At 38.8% G+C, this 16,348-nt stretch overlaps 1 protein-coding gene and 1 long non-coding RNA gene across 2 annotated transcripts in view; both read left to right on the top strand.

Annotated features, from left to right (window-relative positions):
• The first annotated feature begins 412 nt into the window (after positions 1 to 412).
• Positions 413 to 8,972, top strand: LOC143694291 (uncharacterized). Its single transcript, XR_013182649.1, has 4 exons — positions 413 to 591; positions 2,411 to 2,566; positions 6,329 to 6,407; positions 8,073 to 8,972. It is a non-coding gene; the product is annotated as an uncharacterized LOC143694291 (long non-coding RNA).
• A 413-nt stretch (positions 8,973 to 9,385) lies between these two features.
• The window catches only part of METTL15 (methyltransferase 15, mitochondrial 12S rRNA N4-cytidine), an 83,463-nt gene continuing 76,500 nt past the window's right edge, over positions 9,386 to 16,348 (top strand). The window contains exons 1-3 of the mRNA XM_054635459.2: positions 9,386 to 9,444; positions 13,930 to 14,081; positions 15,423 to 15,702. Coding sequence (XP_054491434.2) covers positions 15,439 to 15,702 — 264 coding nt within the window. The 5' untranslated portion in view covers positions 9,386 to 9,444; positions 13,930 to 14,081; positions 15,423 to 15,438. The remainder of the gene's footprint in view (positions 9,445 to 13,929; positions 14,082 to 15,422; positions 15,703 to 16,348) is intronic.

Raw genomic sequence — 16,348 nt, 5'->3', positions numbered from 1 at the left:
AAGCAGGGTGGGACTGCAGGGGCTAAAGCTGGAATGGGACAATGAACTGCAAGATGCAAATGGAGCAGAACTGATCCAAGGGAGAGAGCCCGGGAGCGCTGGTGCATTTTGGGGCCATTTTGGTTCATCTTGGGTGCAGCCCTGGCTGGGCTCTGGTGCTGCCCAAGGTGGATCCATGGAGGAGATGCTTTGAATCAATCCCTGCTTGATTCTTTAGCTCTGCCCAGCCTCTGCTCTAGGGCAGCCTGCACAAGGCATCCCCACAGTTTGCAGCTGCCACTGGCTGAGCTCCCTCCTCCCAGGAGGATCTCCCTGGGAATGTCCCCAACATTCACAGCCTCCCTACATCCTTCCCCAGAGTGCTGCCTGACTGGTGAGCATCTCATAGAGTTTGCAGCTCTGGGGAAAATTACAGAATGTGCACTATTGTTGTGAAGGAGTTTGCTAACAATGCCAGTGCACAGCCAAAGATGATTATCTTCCTTTTAGGATACTACAGAAATTGCACATTTTCCATACAGGAAGGCTGAAAATTGTGTATGTGACATTTATACAGGTCTGTAACGTGCCATGGTCTCCAGAAATCTGCAGGTATGAAAACAAAAATTAATGGAACTTTATTATATGATTCTCATGGTACAATTTATAAAATGAGCAGATTTTGAAGGTGGTATAAATTATGTGTTCCTCTTCATCATCCTCTGCAAGCATGAAATGTGCTCTGATTTTTGATAGCATTGCAGTGGTACTAACATGATATATTTAATATTTGTTGCGTTTGGGTTCTTTTTTTTTAAGCTAGTGAGAATTTATGCTATTTAAATTTGTATGTAACACTAGTTTAATTTTGAAGAAAACAAATATTTCTTAAATGTGAACAGGATGTTTTTCCCCTGGACAAAACTGCAGTTTGTAATTTTTAATGCTTTTTTGTTGCTTAACTAGTCATCTTTTTGCTCTGACAAAATACTCTCATTTTATGTGTGTTGTAAACTTCAGATTAGGAGTGTAGGAGTCTAGTTCCTGAATTTCACTGCCCCCTTTTATACTGCATAAAGGAAATTTTATATATTTGTTTGGTTGCTTTTTAACAAAAAATTAAACCAAAACCGAGTATTTTTCCATTTCTGCAGGGCTCATCTGTTCAGGTTTAATTTGTCATTTTAAATCCAAGTAGACAGAATTCATGAGCTACACAACCTTAGACTCTGAATTCTGAATTGTTAATTTTTATTTTGTTGTTGAGTAATTTTTATTTTCCTAGCATGTGGAACTGCTAGGAATTTTTTCAGGAATTTTGGGGAAAAAAACCAAAGGGAATTTTTGGGGAAAATTGGGAATTGTTGGGATAAAAGTTGGGATATTTTGGCCAAAAAAATTGGGGTTTTTTAGGGGAATTTTGGGAAAATTCTCACCTGTAATAAGAGATTGCCTCCTTAACATGGGAAGGCTGTTGAGCATTTTTGTCATTGTCCCATAAACAAATTTCTCCAGGACAGGTCATCTTATGTTTTGTAGACTGGGAGAGGTACACATGCCAGGCCACAATTAATATGAATATAAATGAATATAAATAAATTACAGTTCTTCCATCTTCTCTATTCCTTTCATTATCCATGTGCTGAAACTTGTGGCTAAAATGACAGAAAAAGGAATGTACAATGCCTTCACAAGTCATGTTTCTGTATTGAAACAATGGTACTTTCCTTCATGGAAAAAGTACAGGAGCTCCCCTTTCTGACAGGTAAATATATTCTTCTTTACATTGATATATTCTTTATTGGAGTTCTGCATCTCTTCATTCTTGGCTAGAAACAATTTTTTGTGTGTTAGAAGCAATGTTGGAGAGAACCCCTCTCGTTTTTTCCCCACACGGATTTTTTTGTCTCTTTTGATGTCACTTTCAGGAAGGTTGCAATTACTTTCTTATCCCAAATTCTAATTGCAAAATGCAATAAATGTAGGTGGAATAATGGCAGCTGAACAGGGAACAGCATACAGAGAGACAACATTTTAGGATGCTCTCCTGCTGTAATGAAATAAATCAGTCATTCTGTATTTAGTGAAGAAATTTCTAAGAATTACATCTCCCCTTTTCTATGGCAAGGAAGGAAAATGCTCTGAAATTTTCAGTCTATTTTACTTTTTTCTGGTTTTGAATGAAGAAGAGTTTGTGATTGTAAGCTTTTGTGTCTCACACCATTATGTTGTGGTGTTATGGGTTCATTTATTTTCTTTTTTAATTTTTTTTTAATAGTATAACATACATTATGTTCTTCTATTTCTTATTATGAATAATCTTTTCTGAATGGAGCTTCATCATAATTCAAGTGCCACTAAAATAAAGGTTAGATTCCCTGTATGTAACTTTGGTGGAGAAGCTTTTATAAATGACTTTATTGTTCCACAGGCCTTGGAGAGTGCTGCTGTGGATGGCAATGAGTGTGACTCATCTGGCTATAGAGCTGGAAGTGTAATATTAAAGAAAATAAATAACAAGGCTGCAAAGAGCAGTAAATGAGGAAATGAGGCATGGATGTGTGAGACGGAGGTTGGTCTGCTGCATGTAAGTAGGTACCACCTAATTACTTGGGAAAAGGAACTTAGTGAGGGCAGAGCAAGGCCATGAATGCTCTGAAGCACTGCAGGATATGCCTGGCCTCTCAAAACAGTGTATATGGAAGGGATAGCTTGAAAATTCCAGTCTTGAAAGGAAATACGTAAGAATTGTTGAAGAAGAGATTTGTGCTATCTTTTATTTTGGTTGGTTTTACTGCTTTTTCATCTGTCTGCTATTATAAGGAGGGTTTTGCATTGTGCAGGAACAGCTCATTTTATTCAGTGTCAAAAACTATGAGGTTTACTTTTTAAAAAAAAAAAATTAAAAAATACCCGGAACATTCCCTCGGTCTAAGATTTTACTCCGGGAACCTTTAGCAAACTCCAGCTGGGAACTGTAATGTAAATTTTGTTGCATGAAAAACGGATCTGAGAGCCAGCAATGCCCCCTGTCACTCACTGCAGCAGGAAAGGCATCACCATTCTCATGGTAACCCCAAAACTGTGCAGGACTTTTGGGCAGTCCTTGCTCTCTTACCATGCTCTTTTTTTTATTTCTTTTCTCCCCCTGGAACTTTTATTCTTTTATAGAAGAGGAAAATAACTCTTCCTGCTCTAAAAAGGAGCATTCCATGCACAAACTTCTTTTTTTTTTTGTTTTGTTTTTAGTTGACCATTGACTGTGGACAAAAATACTGTTCCTATATCACTCAAATGTGTTTATGTTCTTAGGTTAAAGGCCACCAACATCACCACTCTATGTAATAGAGAAATTGCTTGGAAAGTCTGGATGTATTAAATTCTATCTCCAATAAGTTTATTTTGGCTAAAAAAAAAAATTAGGGCATTCTGTTGATGTGTGGTTGCACCAATATTGATGAAAGCACTGGCGTGGCCAAACCTCTAAGACATGTCATTTAGAGGAGATTTAAATCAGTGGCACTCAGATCTATCCAAATTCAGTGCTCACATATTCTAGGAACTAAGGACATAGAATGAAACTGCTGAATCATTTCCATGTGAAACCTTGTGACCAAGTTGTGTCCACAAAAGACACAGACTGAGAGGGGTGTGCTCATTGACATTTTGCTGTTTGAGTACAGTTTTTACTCCTGCAACCAGATGAACTATTTTGCAGTTCATTTTTTGAGACTGTGAAACTGTCATCAGCAAAGCCTGCTGGGAAAACCAAGAATAAAATCTATATTATAATTTCATTGATTGAACATATTAATGTATTAATTATTTATTAACACATTGGATCGAATTATTTCTTATCAAAATGAATTAGAGGGAGAGATTTATTCTGCAAATTGTGTTTTGGATTCTGAAATAAGCAAGAATAATATGTCTAGGTGTTATCCAAATATTATATCTCTGATATCTATTTTTACAAGATTTTTTTTTTTAATGAGGTGAGCTGTGGCAAATAATACATTTTCCAAAGCTGCTTCATACAAGCTACTGGAATATAAGTAAATCTGGGGCCTTGACAGATAAAAAGATGAAGGTCTTACAGTGTTTGATATTGGTCTTAGAAATGATGAATTATTTTCCTTATAATGATGCATAATTACATACAGATGTGATACATATATATGTATAAATATAATATCTATAATACATACATATGTGTAATATATATGTATATAATAATACATATAATACATATATATAAAAATATATATTAAGTAGTAAATCTGTATGTACAGATTTATTTATATTTATGTGTGTAAATATAAATAAAGCAAAAAGAATGGTTTGATCCTATAATTTTTATAGGAAGCAGACCAGTTCTCAAGAACTAAACAAATCAGTTTCAACAATGTTTGTCAAGAACTGTAAGTTAGAAAGTAAATTTAGAGACACCAAGGGAAAATACATTTTATATTAAAGTATTGACAGTGGTTTGTGAAACCATGTTGTTTGTAAAGTGACATATTTCCAGTAAAGATTTGGATATTCCCAGGGGAAAAAAATCTGACAAATTGGATGATCTGGGGCTTGGGTAGAGCAGGATTATTGTGGCTGTCACTTCAGATATTTTCAGTGCTCAAGCTCAGGTAGCCTCTGGATGGAGAATATCCAGGAGTTTTTAGAGGAACAGATGCAGAGGATGATCCAAGTCTTGTGCTTCCTGCTGCAGTTTGTGATGGCTGGGGGCAGTTGTCCCAGCTCAGGGAAAATCACTGGACATATTGGAATAATTGCTATATTGGAATAACTGTATATGTTTGAATATTGGATGTTCACGTGAAAGGATGGTTTAAGCCTAGGAAGAGGGTTTTATTAAGGAGAGCTCTGCCCTATTCTGGCACTTCTCTCCCTCTCCCACCAGCATTTTCCATCATCTTGCACTTCCATGTGGGAATTTCCTCTGTGGTAGGAAGTATATGTACTATAAATCCATTTACTATATGGTGTACACGTGCACGTTTCTTCTATTCTTCTTTTTGAAAAACGTTCTTCAATTCTGTTTGAAAAATATTCTTCTTTTTGAAAAATCTTCTTCCTCTATTCTTCTTGTTGAAGAATATTCTTTTCATACTCTTCTTTTTGAAGACTATTCTATTCTTCTTTTTGAAGAGTATTCTTCTTCTACTCTTCTTTTTGCAGAATATTCTTCAGTTCTTCTTTTTGAAGAATATTCTTCTTCAGTTCTTCTTTTTGAAGAATATTCTTCTTCAGTTCTTCTTTTTGAAGAATATTCTTCTTCAGTTCTTCTTTTTGAAGAATATTCTTCTTCAGTTCTTCTTTTTGAAGAATATTCTTCTTCAGTTCTTCTTTTTGAAGAATATTCTTCTTCAGTTCTTCTTTTTGAAGAATATTCTTCTTCAGTTCTTCTTTTTGAAGAATATTCTTCTTCAGTTCTTCTTTTTGAAGAGTATTCTTCTACTCTTCTTTTTGAAGAGTATTCTTCTTCAGTTCTTTTTGAAGAATATTTCTTCCTCTGTTCTTCTTGTTGAAGAATATTCTTGTTCTACTCTTCTTGTTGAAGAATATTCTAATCCTCTTCTTTTTGAAGAATATTTCTTCCTCTCTTCTTCTTTTTGAGGAATACTCTTGTTCTGTTCTTCTTTTTAAGAATATTCTTCCTCAGTTCTTCTTGTTGAAGAATATTCTTGTTCTACTCTTCTTGTTGAAGAATATTCTTGTTCTACTCTTCTTGTTGAAGAATATTCTTCTACTCTTCTTGTTGAAGAATATTCTTCCACTCTTCTTGTTGAAGACTATTCTTCTACTCCTCTTGTTGAAGAATATTCTTCTACTCCTCTTGTTGAAGAATTTTCTTCTACTCCTCTTGTTGAAGAATTTTCTTCTCCTCCTGCTGAGGTACTGAAATCCAGCTGCAGAGGCCTGTAGGTAATCTGCTGCTCATCTCCAGCAAGAGACTGTCAGTCAAATCCAGATTAGGGAGTCCTGGTTTGACCAGCTACAAAAGTTACAGAAAGAGCTCCCAGGAGTATTATAAGAAAGTAAAAATTCTGAAAAATAGATAAAAAATAATAGGTATGGATCTGACATGTCTTTCCATTTAAGGAAATGAAGAACTGATAGTATTGATAAAAAAACAGAACTCCCAGTTTTGAAAGGCACTAAGAAACTTCACTGAGCTACTTAAAAACTGCTCTGCTCATAAAGCACCAGTCCCTGCCAAGTCCCCATCACACACAATGGGTAAAACCAGAGATGAGATCTTTTCCATGTTTTTTGTGCTCTTCACCTGCTATTTTTCATTTTACTCTTTTCTCCCTGAGCTGCACAACAGCAAGCCAAGACCTTCTGAGCACCCTTGACTCGATCTCTCTTCTCAGAAAAGTGTGATTCAGCAGCAGAAAATGTTACAGGTAGGTGCTTTTATTTTATTTCCCTTTCTTAGAAATGTCAGCTGCAGCAAACTTGAATGCATTGTCTTTATTCTAGACAAGACACAACCAATTCTTATGGATTTGACCTGGATCTTTTCGTTTATAGAAGGATACCTGTCTAGGATTATTTTATTTGTAGCAGTGTTTGTTCTTGACTTCTTCTCAGCAAAAATTCACCAAATGCAGCAAATGTTCTTTCTTGTGTTCAATAAGAAAAAAATCTCTGTCCTATTAGTGATAAACCAAACTGAGATTTGTGTGCACAAACCAAAACTGATCCAAATATTGTCACTTGAGTGTTGCAGTTAGTCTCTTCCAACAAAAGATGGCACTGCTCAATTTTCTTCAAAACTAATCTCCATTCATTGAAATTAAATGCTCCTAAAAAAGTTCCCTTGTCTTTGTCTAGAATCTGCACACTTAGATGAGTATTTGTTATTACCAGCCAAGTAATAATTTGGCCTCAGATATTTCTAAAAATATGTTTCCAGAAAAAGTCCCAAGTGGAAAAAACCTAAGTGCCAATAATTCACAAATTACTCTTGCCACTTGTTGAGGTTCAATTTGAAGTCAATAATTATTTTATGGATGCAGTTTTTCTACAAATAGGAAATGAAAGGAAAATAGTTTCCAAGATTGTCTCAGATCTATTTTTTTTTTTTTTTTTTTTTTTGTAGACAACACACATTAACCATTTAGATATTAATTTAAATGCCTTTTGGTAAAGGGTTATCTTTTCCTCAGAAGTTTCTGCTTACATTTTGGCTGTACCCAAAAGCAGAGATTTTACTTAAATTTGAACTTCTCCGATGCCTTGTATAAAACTAGACAGCTCTGTACTTCAGAGCTTTGCTAGATTCAGGTATAGCAACAATCCAATGATTATCATAAATTAAAAATTAGGGAGGCAATAAGAAGAATGTGGAACTTATTATTATATTATTTATTACTTATAAGAACACATGGAATTTATTTTGTATAAAAGTCCCCACAGACAAATTTGCGACAGGTCTGTCATGCCTGTTGCCATGACTGAATTGTAAAAAACAAAAGCCAAACCCAAAACATTATTGTAATAATAATATACAAATGTCAGAAAGTAATTGAATTAATTCAGGGAATACAACCTGAAATACCTCAGCATAATGTAAAAATTCACAAAATCATGCATGTTTTTTCCCTTGTCTTATTTTAATGCAATCTGAAGTGTCAAATATAGAAAGATAATAGAAATCTCCCACAGTACCCAGAGTGCTCTGTGTTAGAGGTTCTGAAGGTTTTGGATAAAGGGTAAAATTTACTTCCTGACTTTGTTTTGGTTTTAGTCAGTTGTGGGGAAATTTCTGTATTTCAGGAGTGGCATTTCACATAGTTTTTTCAGGGTTTTTTTGAATTTATTTCCTAAAAATACTGTGATGCTGTGCTTTGAGAAACACTCTGCATGCTCTTTTTCAATCCTTTCCATGCTTCCCTCAAGGGGGAACAAAAAAACAAGGATTCCCTCAAAAACAAGGATGTTTAAATCTATTATTATTATCATCTTATTATTACCTTTTAGAAATAAAATTACTAAGTGAGAGATGCTATATTTCCTAAGAAGCTTCTTCAACATGACAAAATGACTTGTTTTTGTTTTTTTTTTAGAAAGAAAGAGTCAGATGTTGTTCCAACCACAAGAAATTATTCAGAGCAGAGAAAACTCCCCAGAAATAAATGCCCTCCAGTTCTGGTGGGTATCACTTTGAATGGGATCAGCAACAATAGCTGGGAAACCTAAATTAAAAAAAAAAAAGAAACATGACCAAATTGTAATCTGTAATTCAAACATGATTGTGGAAATTTATGATAATGGCTTCATAGCAATTCAGACAATGAAACAATTCAATTTCAGAAGGGCAATAATGAATTTTTTATTGGCAGAGGAGTCCCTAGTTCTTATATGTAGCTCACTAGGTCAGTCTTAGCAGCAAATAGGACAATGAAGCATTGATAAAAACTCATCATTATCCTCATTGGGTGGAAAGAAAATGGTGTTTTTACAGGTCTAGGCCCATTTTCACAGCAAGAAATCACCTTACCTCATTAAAAATACATTAGCACTTTGTTTATCTGCTCAGGAAGAAGGGCTTTAATGAGATTCATCTTAAATTACTGTTTTGAGAGAAACAGCACATTAGATAGTACACACATATTTCAGCATATATGCAGTAAATATAAAAACCCCTTTAACCAAAGGGAAAAAAACACATAATACACTAAAAATTAAGAGGCAGAAATCACTACCTTGTGGCTTTTATTCCCCATTGTGCATGTAGAATTTGTTCTAATATGCCACTCTTGGAGCTGGGAGTTTCCCCACATGTACACACTTCAATAAATTTGGCTTTTTTTTGCCCCACATCTCTTGGCTGCACAGTGAATTCCACACTAACTCTGTGCCAGCCCTGTCTCTGAGCTCTTTGCCCTTCCTGTGCTCTGACTGCATCACTGCAGGGCTCTCTCTCTACAAACACTCACGTCATGGCTGTGTTTATTAGAGCTGGAAATGAAAAGTGTAACTTCTCCCAAGGGACACTGCAGGAAAAAGTCATCCCGAGGAATTGGACTTTTTGCTCCCTCCTCGCTCATGGAGAACTCTGCTGACTCCTGTCACAACCCCAGCTGCCAAGAAGTGACCAAGCAGGGGCTCAACTCAGAAATTCCTACAACTTTATCACATCTGAGGTACTGACAACATCCCATCTACTGCTGATGTGCTTTTGGAAGGAAAACCAAAGAGATATGGAGTAACAGGAGAGAGCATGAAGAAAGGATTGAATGTGATGGTCAAGGTGAACACAGAACTTTAACAGAAGGTCAGTCCTGTGTTGAGTGTGGATGGTAGTAACCTGAATTGCAAACTTTGCCACAATGGCTTCAAAATGCATCTGGTTCTTTCTAGGAGGGATGTGATTTTCCTGGCGTGCTGCTCCTTCATGGTTCTGCATCAGCAAGTGAAATTCAGCAATTTTATGAGGTGGGTGGCTTGCAGATGTTCTCTCAAAACTTGGGTTCTTTCACAAGTGGCGTCACAGCAATACGCGGTTAAAGAAGTCAAAATTTCATGTAAGTCATCTTTTTTTAATAAGCTGATTTAGATGTACTGAAAATAAAAAGCAACAGTTAAATTTTGATTCATAAAGTGAACATTTTAAAAACAATGTGGAGATCATGGAGGTATTCCAGGCAAAGGTTGTTTTAATTTTATACGTTCCAGAAAAATAACAAATTGTGGAAATCTTTGAGACCACCTTAATTTGAAAATATCCCATCTTCAATGAAGCTACCTCACCATATACCTAAAAATATCATTCTGTGTTCCTCAGGATGTCAGCCAAATCCATATGGTGAGAGGCAAAGCACAATAAAATGTAATAGAAAGCAGATTTTGGAGTATGGTATGTATAGTATAGTATAGTATAGTATGATGTTTGCAGCCAAATTCCTAAGTAAACCTTGGATCTCTTACCTTCAGCTTCAGTCCTGTGCTCTGGGGCTGCCTGCAGACCTTAGTGTAGGTAATTAAGGATGTTGAATAAGTGGTAAAAACTCTCATTTGGGCAGTTTGATTGCTGCTGCTTGTCACAAGATTGACAACTCTGTTCAGCAGAAATTACAGATTGAACAAGAACTGTACCTTCCATGATGCCAAAATAGCATCAGAATGGGAAAAAAAGGAATTATTCTTAAGAAACATTGAGCACAATGTTCTTCCAATAAACCCTTCTGCTCTGAGAAAATCATGGCAAATATTTGTTAAATTATCAGAGGAAAAGTAATTTTAATTCTTATCCCATCTACTGCTGCTCCTTAAGTTCAGGAGCAGTGCCTCTTTATGTTTGGCTTGCAAAAAGCTCCTCCTCTTCCTTGCTCCATATGTTTTGGCCTGAATACAGAAGGTTTTTGTTTTATCAGGAAAGCTCTTGGCACAGTCTGCCCTGCCCCTGATGCTTCCTGATAAATTTCTATTTGTTTTCCTCTGCCCTGTTTCCCTGTTAAATTCCAACTTTATACACATCATCCAGGTATTTAGAGCACATTTGGTAAAGGCCTTAGCTGTCTAGGATAGAGATGAGAATTTAGATGCCTGCATCTAAACCCATTGCTTATGTGCTTTTTTCAGTTCTCTTTCTGGGTTTATTTTCTAAAAATACTTTTCTGTGCTTTGAAAAACACTGTTTTTCAATCCTTTCAATGCTTCCCTGAAAAACAAGGATTCAATTATTATTATTTTATTATTACTTTTTGAAAATAAAATTGCTAGGTGACAGATTCTCTACTTCCTAAGAAACTTCTTCAACATGACAAAATGATCCTTTTTTTTTTTACAAAGAGTCCTGAGGATCCTCACAAGGATCAAGGATGACAAGATGCCCATTGCATCCCAGTAAATCTGGAAGGAAACCAACTTGGGCTGTGCCGTGTATTGCAATTTGTGCATGCATTCTGCACACACACAGTCACTGCAGAAAACAGGAAAGCAAGGATAAGAAATCCAAGACTTCCAGGAGCATGTCCCAGCCCCTAGCCACAGAAATAGTTCAATAAGTGAGTAAAACCCACTCCCACTCTGAGCCATGTGGAAGCTGCAGGCACCTGACTGCACCTGAATCTGTAGGGTTTGGACCATGCTTGTGAAAAAGTCAATAATAATAATAATAAAAGACTATAAGTAGAGAAAGGGGAAAAAAAGTAATTTGATTTGCCCAATATGAGGGGTTCTCTGTTCTGCAAGAGTATTTTTTGACTTGTAGAATAGGAAGAATATAGTAGGAATTCTCCCTTCCTACTAGAAACAGTAGAAAGGAATATTAGGAAATTTCTGAAGCAAAATCTGTTCCTCATCCTTTCAACTTGTATAATGAAAACAAAATTTATCTGGGCTGCTAAAAATCAAAGTCAACACTGTTTGGATTCAAACTCATTGGTATCATGTAAAAGCTTCTTATCACTAGGAGCTTCCTGAGCACTTAAAACTGCTCATTATAGAGAACAGAATGTTCTTTCAAGTTCAGGTTCATTTAATGGAGGTAGGAGTTTCTTTGATAAAACCATTTTATTTGCTTCAGTGTTTATTTAAAATATTATGCTAACATTCTTTGGCAAGCCAAATGAGAAATATTGGTAGTATAATACTATTAAAATAGTAGGAAAAAAAAAATAGTCTTCTACTGTACTTTCTATTTTTATTAGAAAAATAAGTAATACAAATTAATGAATTAAAAATATATGATAGATATAACAATATATAATGATATAACCATATATAATAATATATAAAAGAGTCATATCAAAAAGTACAGTATTTAGATTGCAACATGCAAAAATAAATCCAATTTCAAGTGTTGCTCACTTGCAACAGGCAATTAGGAGTCAGTCTCTGTTTCCATTAAATGCAATTTCCTTGTGGTCAATTCATAACTTTGTTTCTTTGATAAAACCATTTTATTTGCTTCAGTATTTATTGAAAACATTATGCTAACATTCTTGGACAACACAAACCAGAACTATTAATAGTATTAAAATAGTATAGTATGAAATAATAGTATGATAATAGTATTAAAATAGTATGAAAAAATAAATGTAGTCTTCTTCCATACTTTCTAATATTTTTATTAGAAAAATAAATAATATAAATGAATGTATTAAAATATGAAAATGTATAATAAATATAACAATATATTATATGAGAATAAATAATAAATTTTAAAATAAATCATATTAAAAATACAGTATTTAGATTGCAATATGCAAAAATAAATCCAATTTCTAGTGCTCACTTTCAACAGGCAATTAGGAGTCAGTCTCCATTTCCATTAAATGCAATTTTCATGTGATCAGTTCACAACTTTTTCTTGCAAAATCAGGCAACTTTAAGAGTTTGGAAGCCTCTACAAATTATGTGATTCTGATTTCTATGCAGTCAAAGAGAATTACAACTTTGATTTTTACATTTTCTAAAGATTTACATCATTATCATTAAAAAGCTTTAAGGTGATAAAATACTGTAACTTTAAAGTACTTTAAAATCTGCCTGCATTTATTTAGTTCTGTGTTACAGCTTCTCTTATATTCCTGAATTTAGAGTGCTGGCTTCTATCACCTGAACAAAAAAATGAACTTTTTCCTCTGGAAAAGAGGAAGATGGATGGATGGATGAGATAGGTATATATGAAAGGCCTTGAAAGTATGCAGAAGACACCAAGTTCACATGTTGGGGTTTCACAAAATTGTTCCTGTAGTTTTGAAGACATTTGAAGGCAGGCTGTGACTTTCAGGCTGTGAGAATGTAAAGAACTCATAATAAAGCAAAGAAATATCAAATGTTCCATTTGTTATTCCTGCTTTACTGTTTCCCCTGTCATTATGGCTATCAAACTGGCTCTTTCCTAGATAAATAAATAAGATTTTATTTTTCCAGCGTAACCTTAAAATGTTATGTAGATTGTCCCCTACACAACCTGCCTTTTTGGAGCCTTTTAGGAGAAAGGAATTGGATGGTCCTTTCAGGACTTGATGTGTAAGGGTGCAATCCTGTTCAAGCTATGCCTGTGGGTCACTCTGCTCCTCCTTAGGATCAAAGACCAGCACGTGCTGGTCGATGACACGGACCACCCTGCTGAAGCTGCCCTGCTTCTCCTTCTGGCTCTCTGGGCGCACCCGCACCACCACTTTGACGTGGCTGCAGACATCTTCTTCCTTGGCAGGAGTCATCCCTTCTGCTCCCCGGCTCCGCTCCCAGCACCCTTTCGGATCCAGCAGCCGAATCCTTTCTGCAGCACACAAGAGAGGTTTTATTTGCAAGAGGAGCCTTTCACTCTTCCAAGCAGTTCACGCATTTGCTCAGGCCCCTGTGCTGGGCCCAAGGGCTGCCCCAAGGAGTCTTTGGCAAACTCTGCAATGGCCTCGAAAGGTGCCTTAGCTCAGCACAACTTCCAGAAAGGAACCAACCAGCACTGCCCCAGGGAATTCTCGAGTTTATTTCAGAATGTGAAGTACTACATGGCCTACAGGCGTTCCTTTACACAGACCAAGCCTTCAGAGGAGGCACCGCGTTTCTGTGGACCAAGGCGAGCAGCCTTTTTGCTCTTCAGCACAGAGAGGAGCTGCCCGTGTTGTCCTCCCTGGACTGACCCGGGCACGTCGCGCGTACATTTAAAGAGAGTTAAAGCGGGGTTTACGTTAACGTGCCCGGCAGTACAGGGGATGCAGTAACCGGCCCCAAAGCGGAATTCCCTTTCAACAGCCCATTCCCTTTAAACAGCCCATTGCTGCTGTTGGCAGCGCGCTGCTGGCTCACCCCTAGCAGGGACACGGTGCAGGCTCCCAGCGCCGCCGCTGCGGCTCCAGGGCCGGCTCGCCTCCCTCAGCCGCGCCCCTCCCAGACCCGCCCGGGCCGTGCCTTCGGCCGTTCCCGGTCTCCGTCTCTGTCTCTCTGTCTCTCTCTCTCTCTCTCCCCCAGGCCGTGCCCGCACCGTCCCGGGCTCTGTCTCTCGGTCGCTCTCCCGCACCAACCGCCATCCACCGGCCGCGCAATTCAAACACGGGCAGGCCGCGCTCCTCGCCTCCTCATTGGCTGTGCGCCGTGACGTCAGCTGAGCGACGGCGCCAGCGGTGAGTGCGTGGGACCGGGCGCGCAGCGGCGTGCGCGGGGTCTGAGGGGTGCGGGCGGCGGCGGAGCCAGCGGGAGGGGGCAGGGAGGGAATGAGGGCGGCCGTGAGGGAAGGGCGGCGCTCCCGGTGCTGCCGGGGAGCGGCCGCCTGTGACTCCGCGTGTGCGGCTCCAGCCCCCGGACTCTCCTCCCGCGCGGGGCGGGCCGCGGGCGCTGCTCCGGCCGCCTCCGATCCAAAGCGCTTTGGGCTGGGGTTTCTGTCCCCGCCGCCTTTGGTTCTGCTCCAGCGCCGGTGCCGGCCCGCGGGAGCGGCCTGCAGCGGTGCCCCTCAGGCCGCACCTCCGGGCGTGCGCTGTGTAAAATGAAATAAAACACAAACTCTACGCTCGCCCTGAGGAGGAGATGCCCGGTGTGCAGGAGGAGGGGGCTCTCTGTGGGCAGAGTCCCTCGCGTTCCCCCAGGGCAGGGCAGGGCAGGGATGGGGGCACTGCCGGGGCTCAGCCGCTCCTCGCCCTCAGCAGAGGGGCCGGGACAGAAGGGGAAGGGAGAAAAGGCACAAACTCGGTGGGTGCCATGGAGAGAGTTGAGCAGGTGAGCCAGAAGCTGTGCAGACAAGCAGGGCAGAACAAGGAAAGCCTTCCCGTGGGCTCAGCCATCTCCGGGAGAGCAGGGCCCATCTCGGGTGATAATTAATGGTCACCATTGTTGGGAACAGCGGTGCCACCACCCCGATCCTGCTCTGCCCCTTTCTGTCTGGAGCACGGTGTCCTTTGCTCTGGGGAATCCCTTCAGGGCCTTGGGTCACTGCCCCAGCTGTGTCTCCTCCCTGCTGTGCCCAGCAGAAACCCAAAGCAGCCCCAGCTCAGCTCCTCGGGAGGAAATGAACTCCAGCCAGAGCCAGCAGAGCACACCGTGGTAATGCTCATGTTTTCTGTAGGCACACCGGGGATTGTTGCAAAACACACATCCGTGTGTCTGCTCAAAGTTAAGTGATGTGCACTTTCAAATTTAAGGTGGGTGAATTATGGCCCTGTTAAAGCCTAAATTATCAGCAGAGTAACTTTATCAGCATATCCTTATGCAGGCAAAGTATTGGTAGCCTCTGGCAAGGTAAAGTCAACAAAAGCACATAGTAAAATCTAATGGTGAAAAGAATCATCTTACTGCTTGAACATTATTGATTTGTAGATAATCTTTTAAGTTCTGAAAACATTTTGCTGATGTGACATATCTATAAAGCTGCCCAACTTTGAATGTGTATAGCTTTGCCTATAGCATTTCCCCTATGTTATTTAAACAAATATTTGTTTGAAAGTAATTTCCAACATCTACTGCTCTTCTAGGCTGATCAGCTCCAAAATGTTACCTCAAAATCTGTGCCAACTTTGCAAATGTTTGTTTCTGAGTAAGTTGAAACTGAACTCGGTAAATGTGGCTGGTTTGGCCAGAAGGATCCATTCTTCATCAGAAAAGCTTTCTGACTCTGAGTCAGAGGAACAAACTGTCCAGAAATGTGAAACTGAAGAGCTGCCTCAAAATACAGAGAACAGTAATTCTGGAAGATTGCACGTACCAGTGATGCTGGAGGAGGTTGTTAATTGTTTATCCCCTCAGCCAGGTCAGGTGAGTTAAATGATTAATTGCCATCTGTGATCCATTAACAGTGCAGCAGACAAATTTGTGGAGTGTGGACTTTTGTTTAGAGGAATAAAGGGATGCTCTTAAACAATCAGCTGTATCTTTCAAAGGTTCTCAATTGTTTTGAAGTTCCCATTAAAACTCTGTATTCAAACTAATAAAATTCTGGTGTCTCTGTGCCTGAATGCCCAGGTAGGTGGTGTTTATTAAAACTGTCATATTTGACTCTTCTGTTGCTCTTGTGCTTGTCTTTCTGAGTTGCACTTGTGTGTTCTTAAGGTGATGTTAATGACTCAGAGGAGAGTTCTCATGTGTGGTTATCTCATCAGTTTTTGAAGAGCCCTCTTCCTCTTGGATAAGAGGTTGTAAGTATGTAAGTTTTAAAAATTGTGTAGCCTCATTGGCATGGAGAACTGGTTCAAGGCTTCTGGTTTGGGTATGGTACTGAGTGCTTTGCTTTTGGTGTCTGGGGTAGTACATGGTTACACCTGAAAAAAATTGAAAAAAAAAATTATACCCAGGGAAATGGTTTTGTCTGGGTGGTCTCAGTATTAATTTGAAAGGATTTTTTGAATAATGTAAATTCTTAAATAACGTTCACATTTCAGGTGCTTTGATCTGTGATTTTAGT

The sequence above is a fragment of the Agelaius phoeniceus genome, chromosome 6 (genome assembly GCF_051311805.1).
Source record: "Agelaius phoeniceus isolate bAgePho1 chromosome 6, bAgePho1.hap1, whole genome shotgun sequence".
Lineage (NCBI taxonomy): Eukaryota > Metazoa > Chordata > Aves > Passeriformes > Icteridae > Agelaius > Agelaius phoeniceus.
The sequence above is the reverse complement of the archived record's forward strand: the minus strand, read 5'-3'. Positions and strand labels throughout refer to the sequence as shown.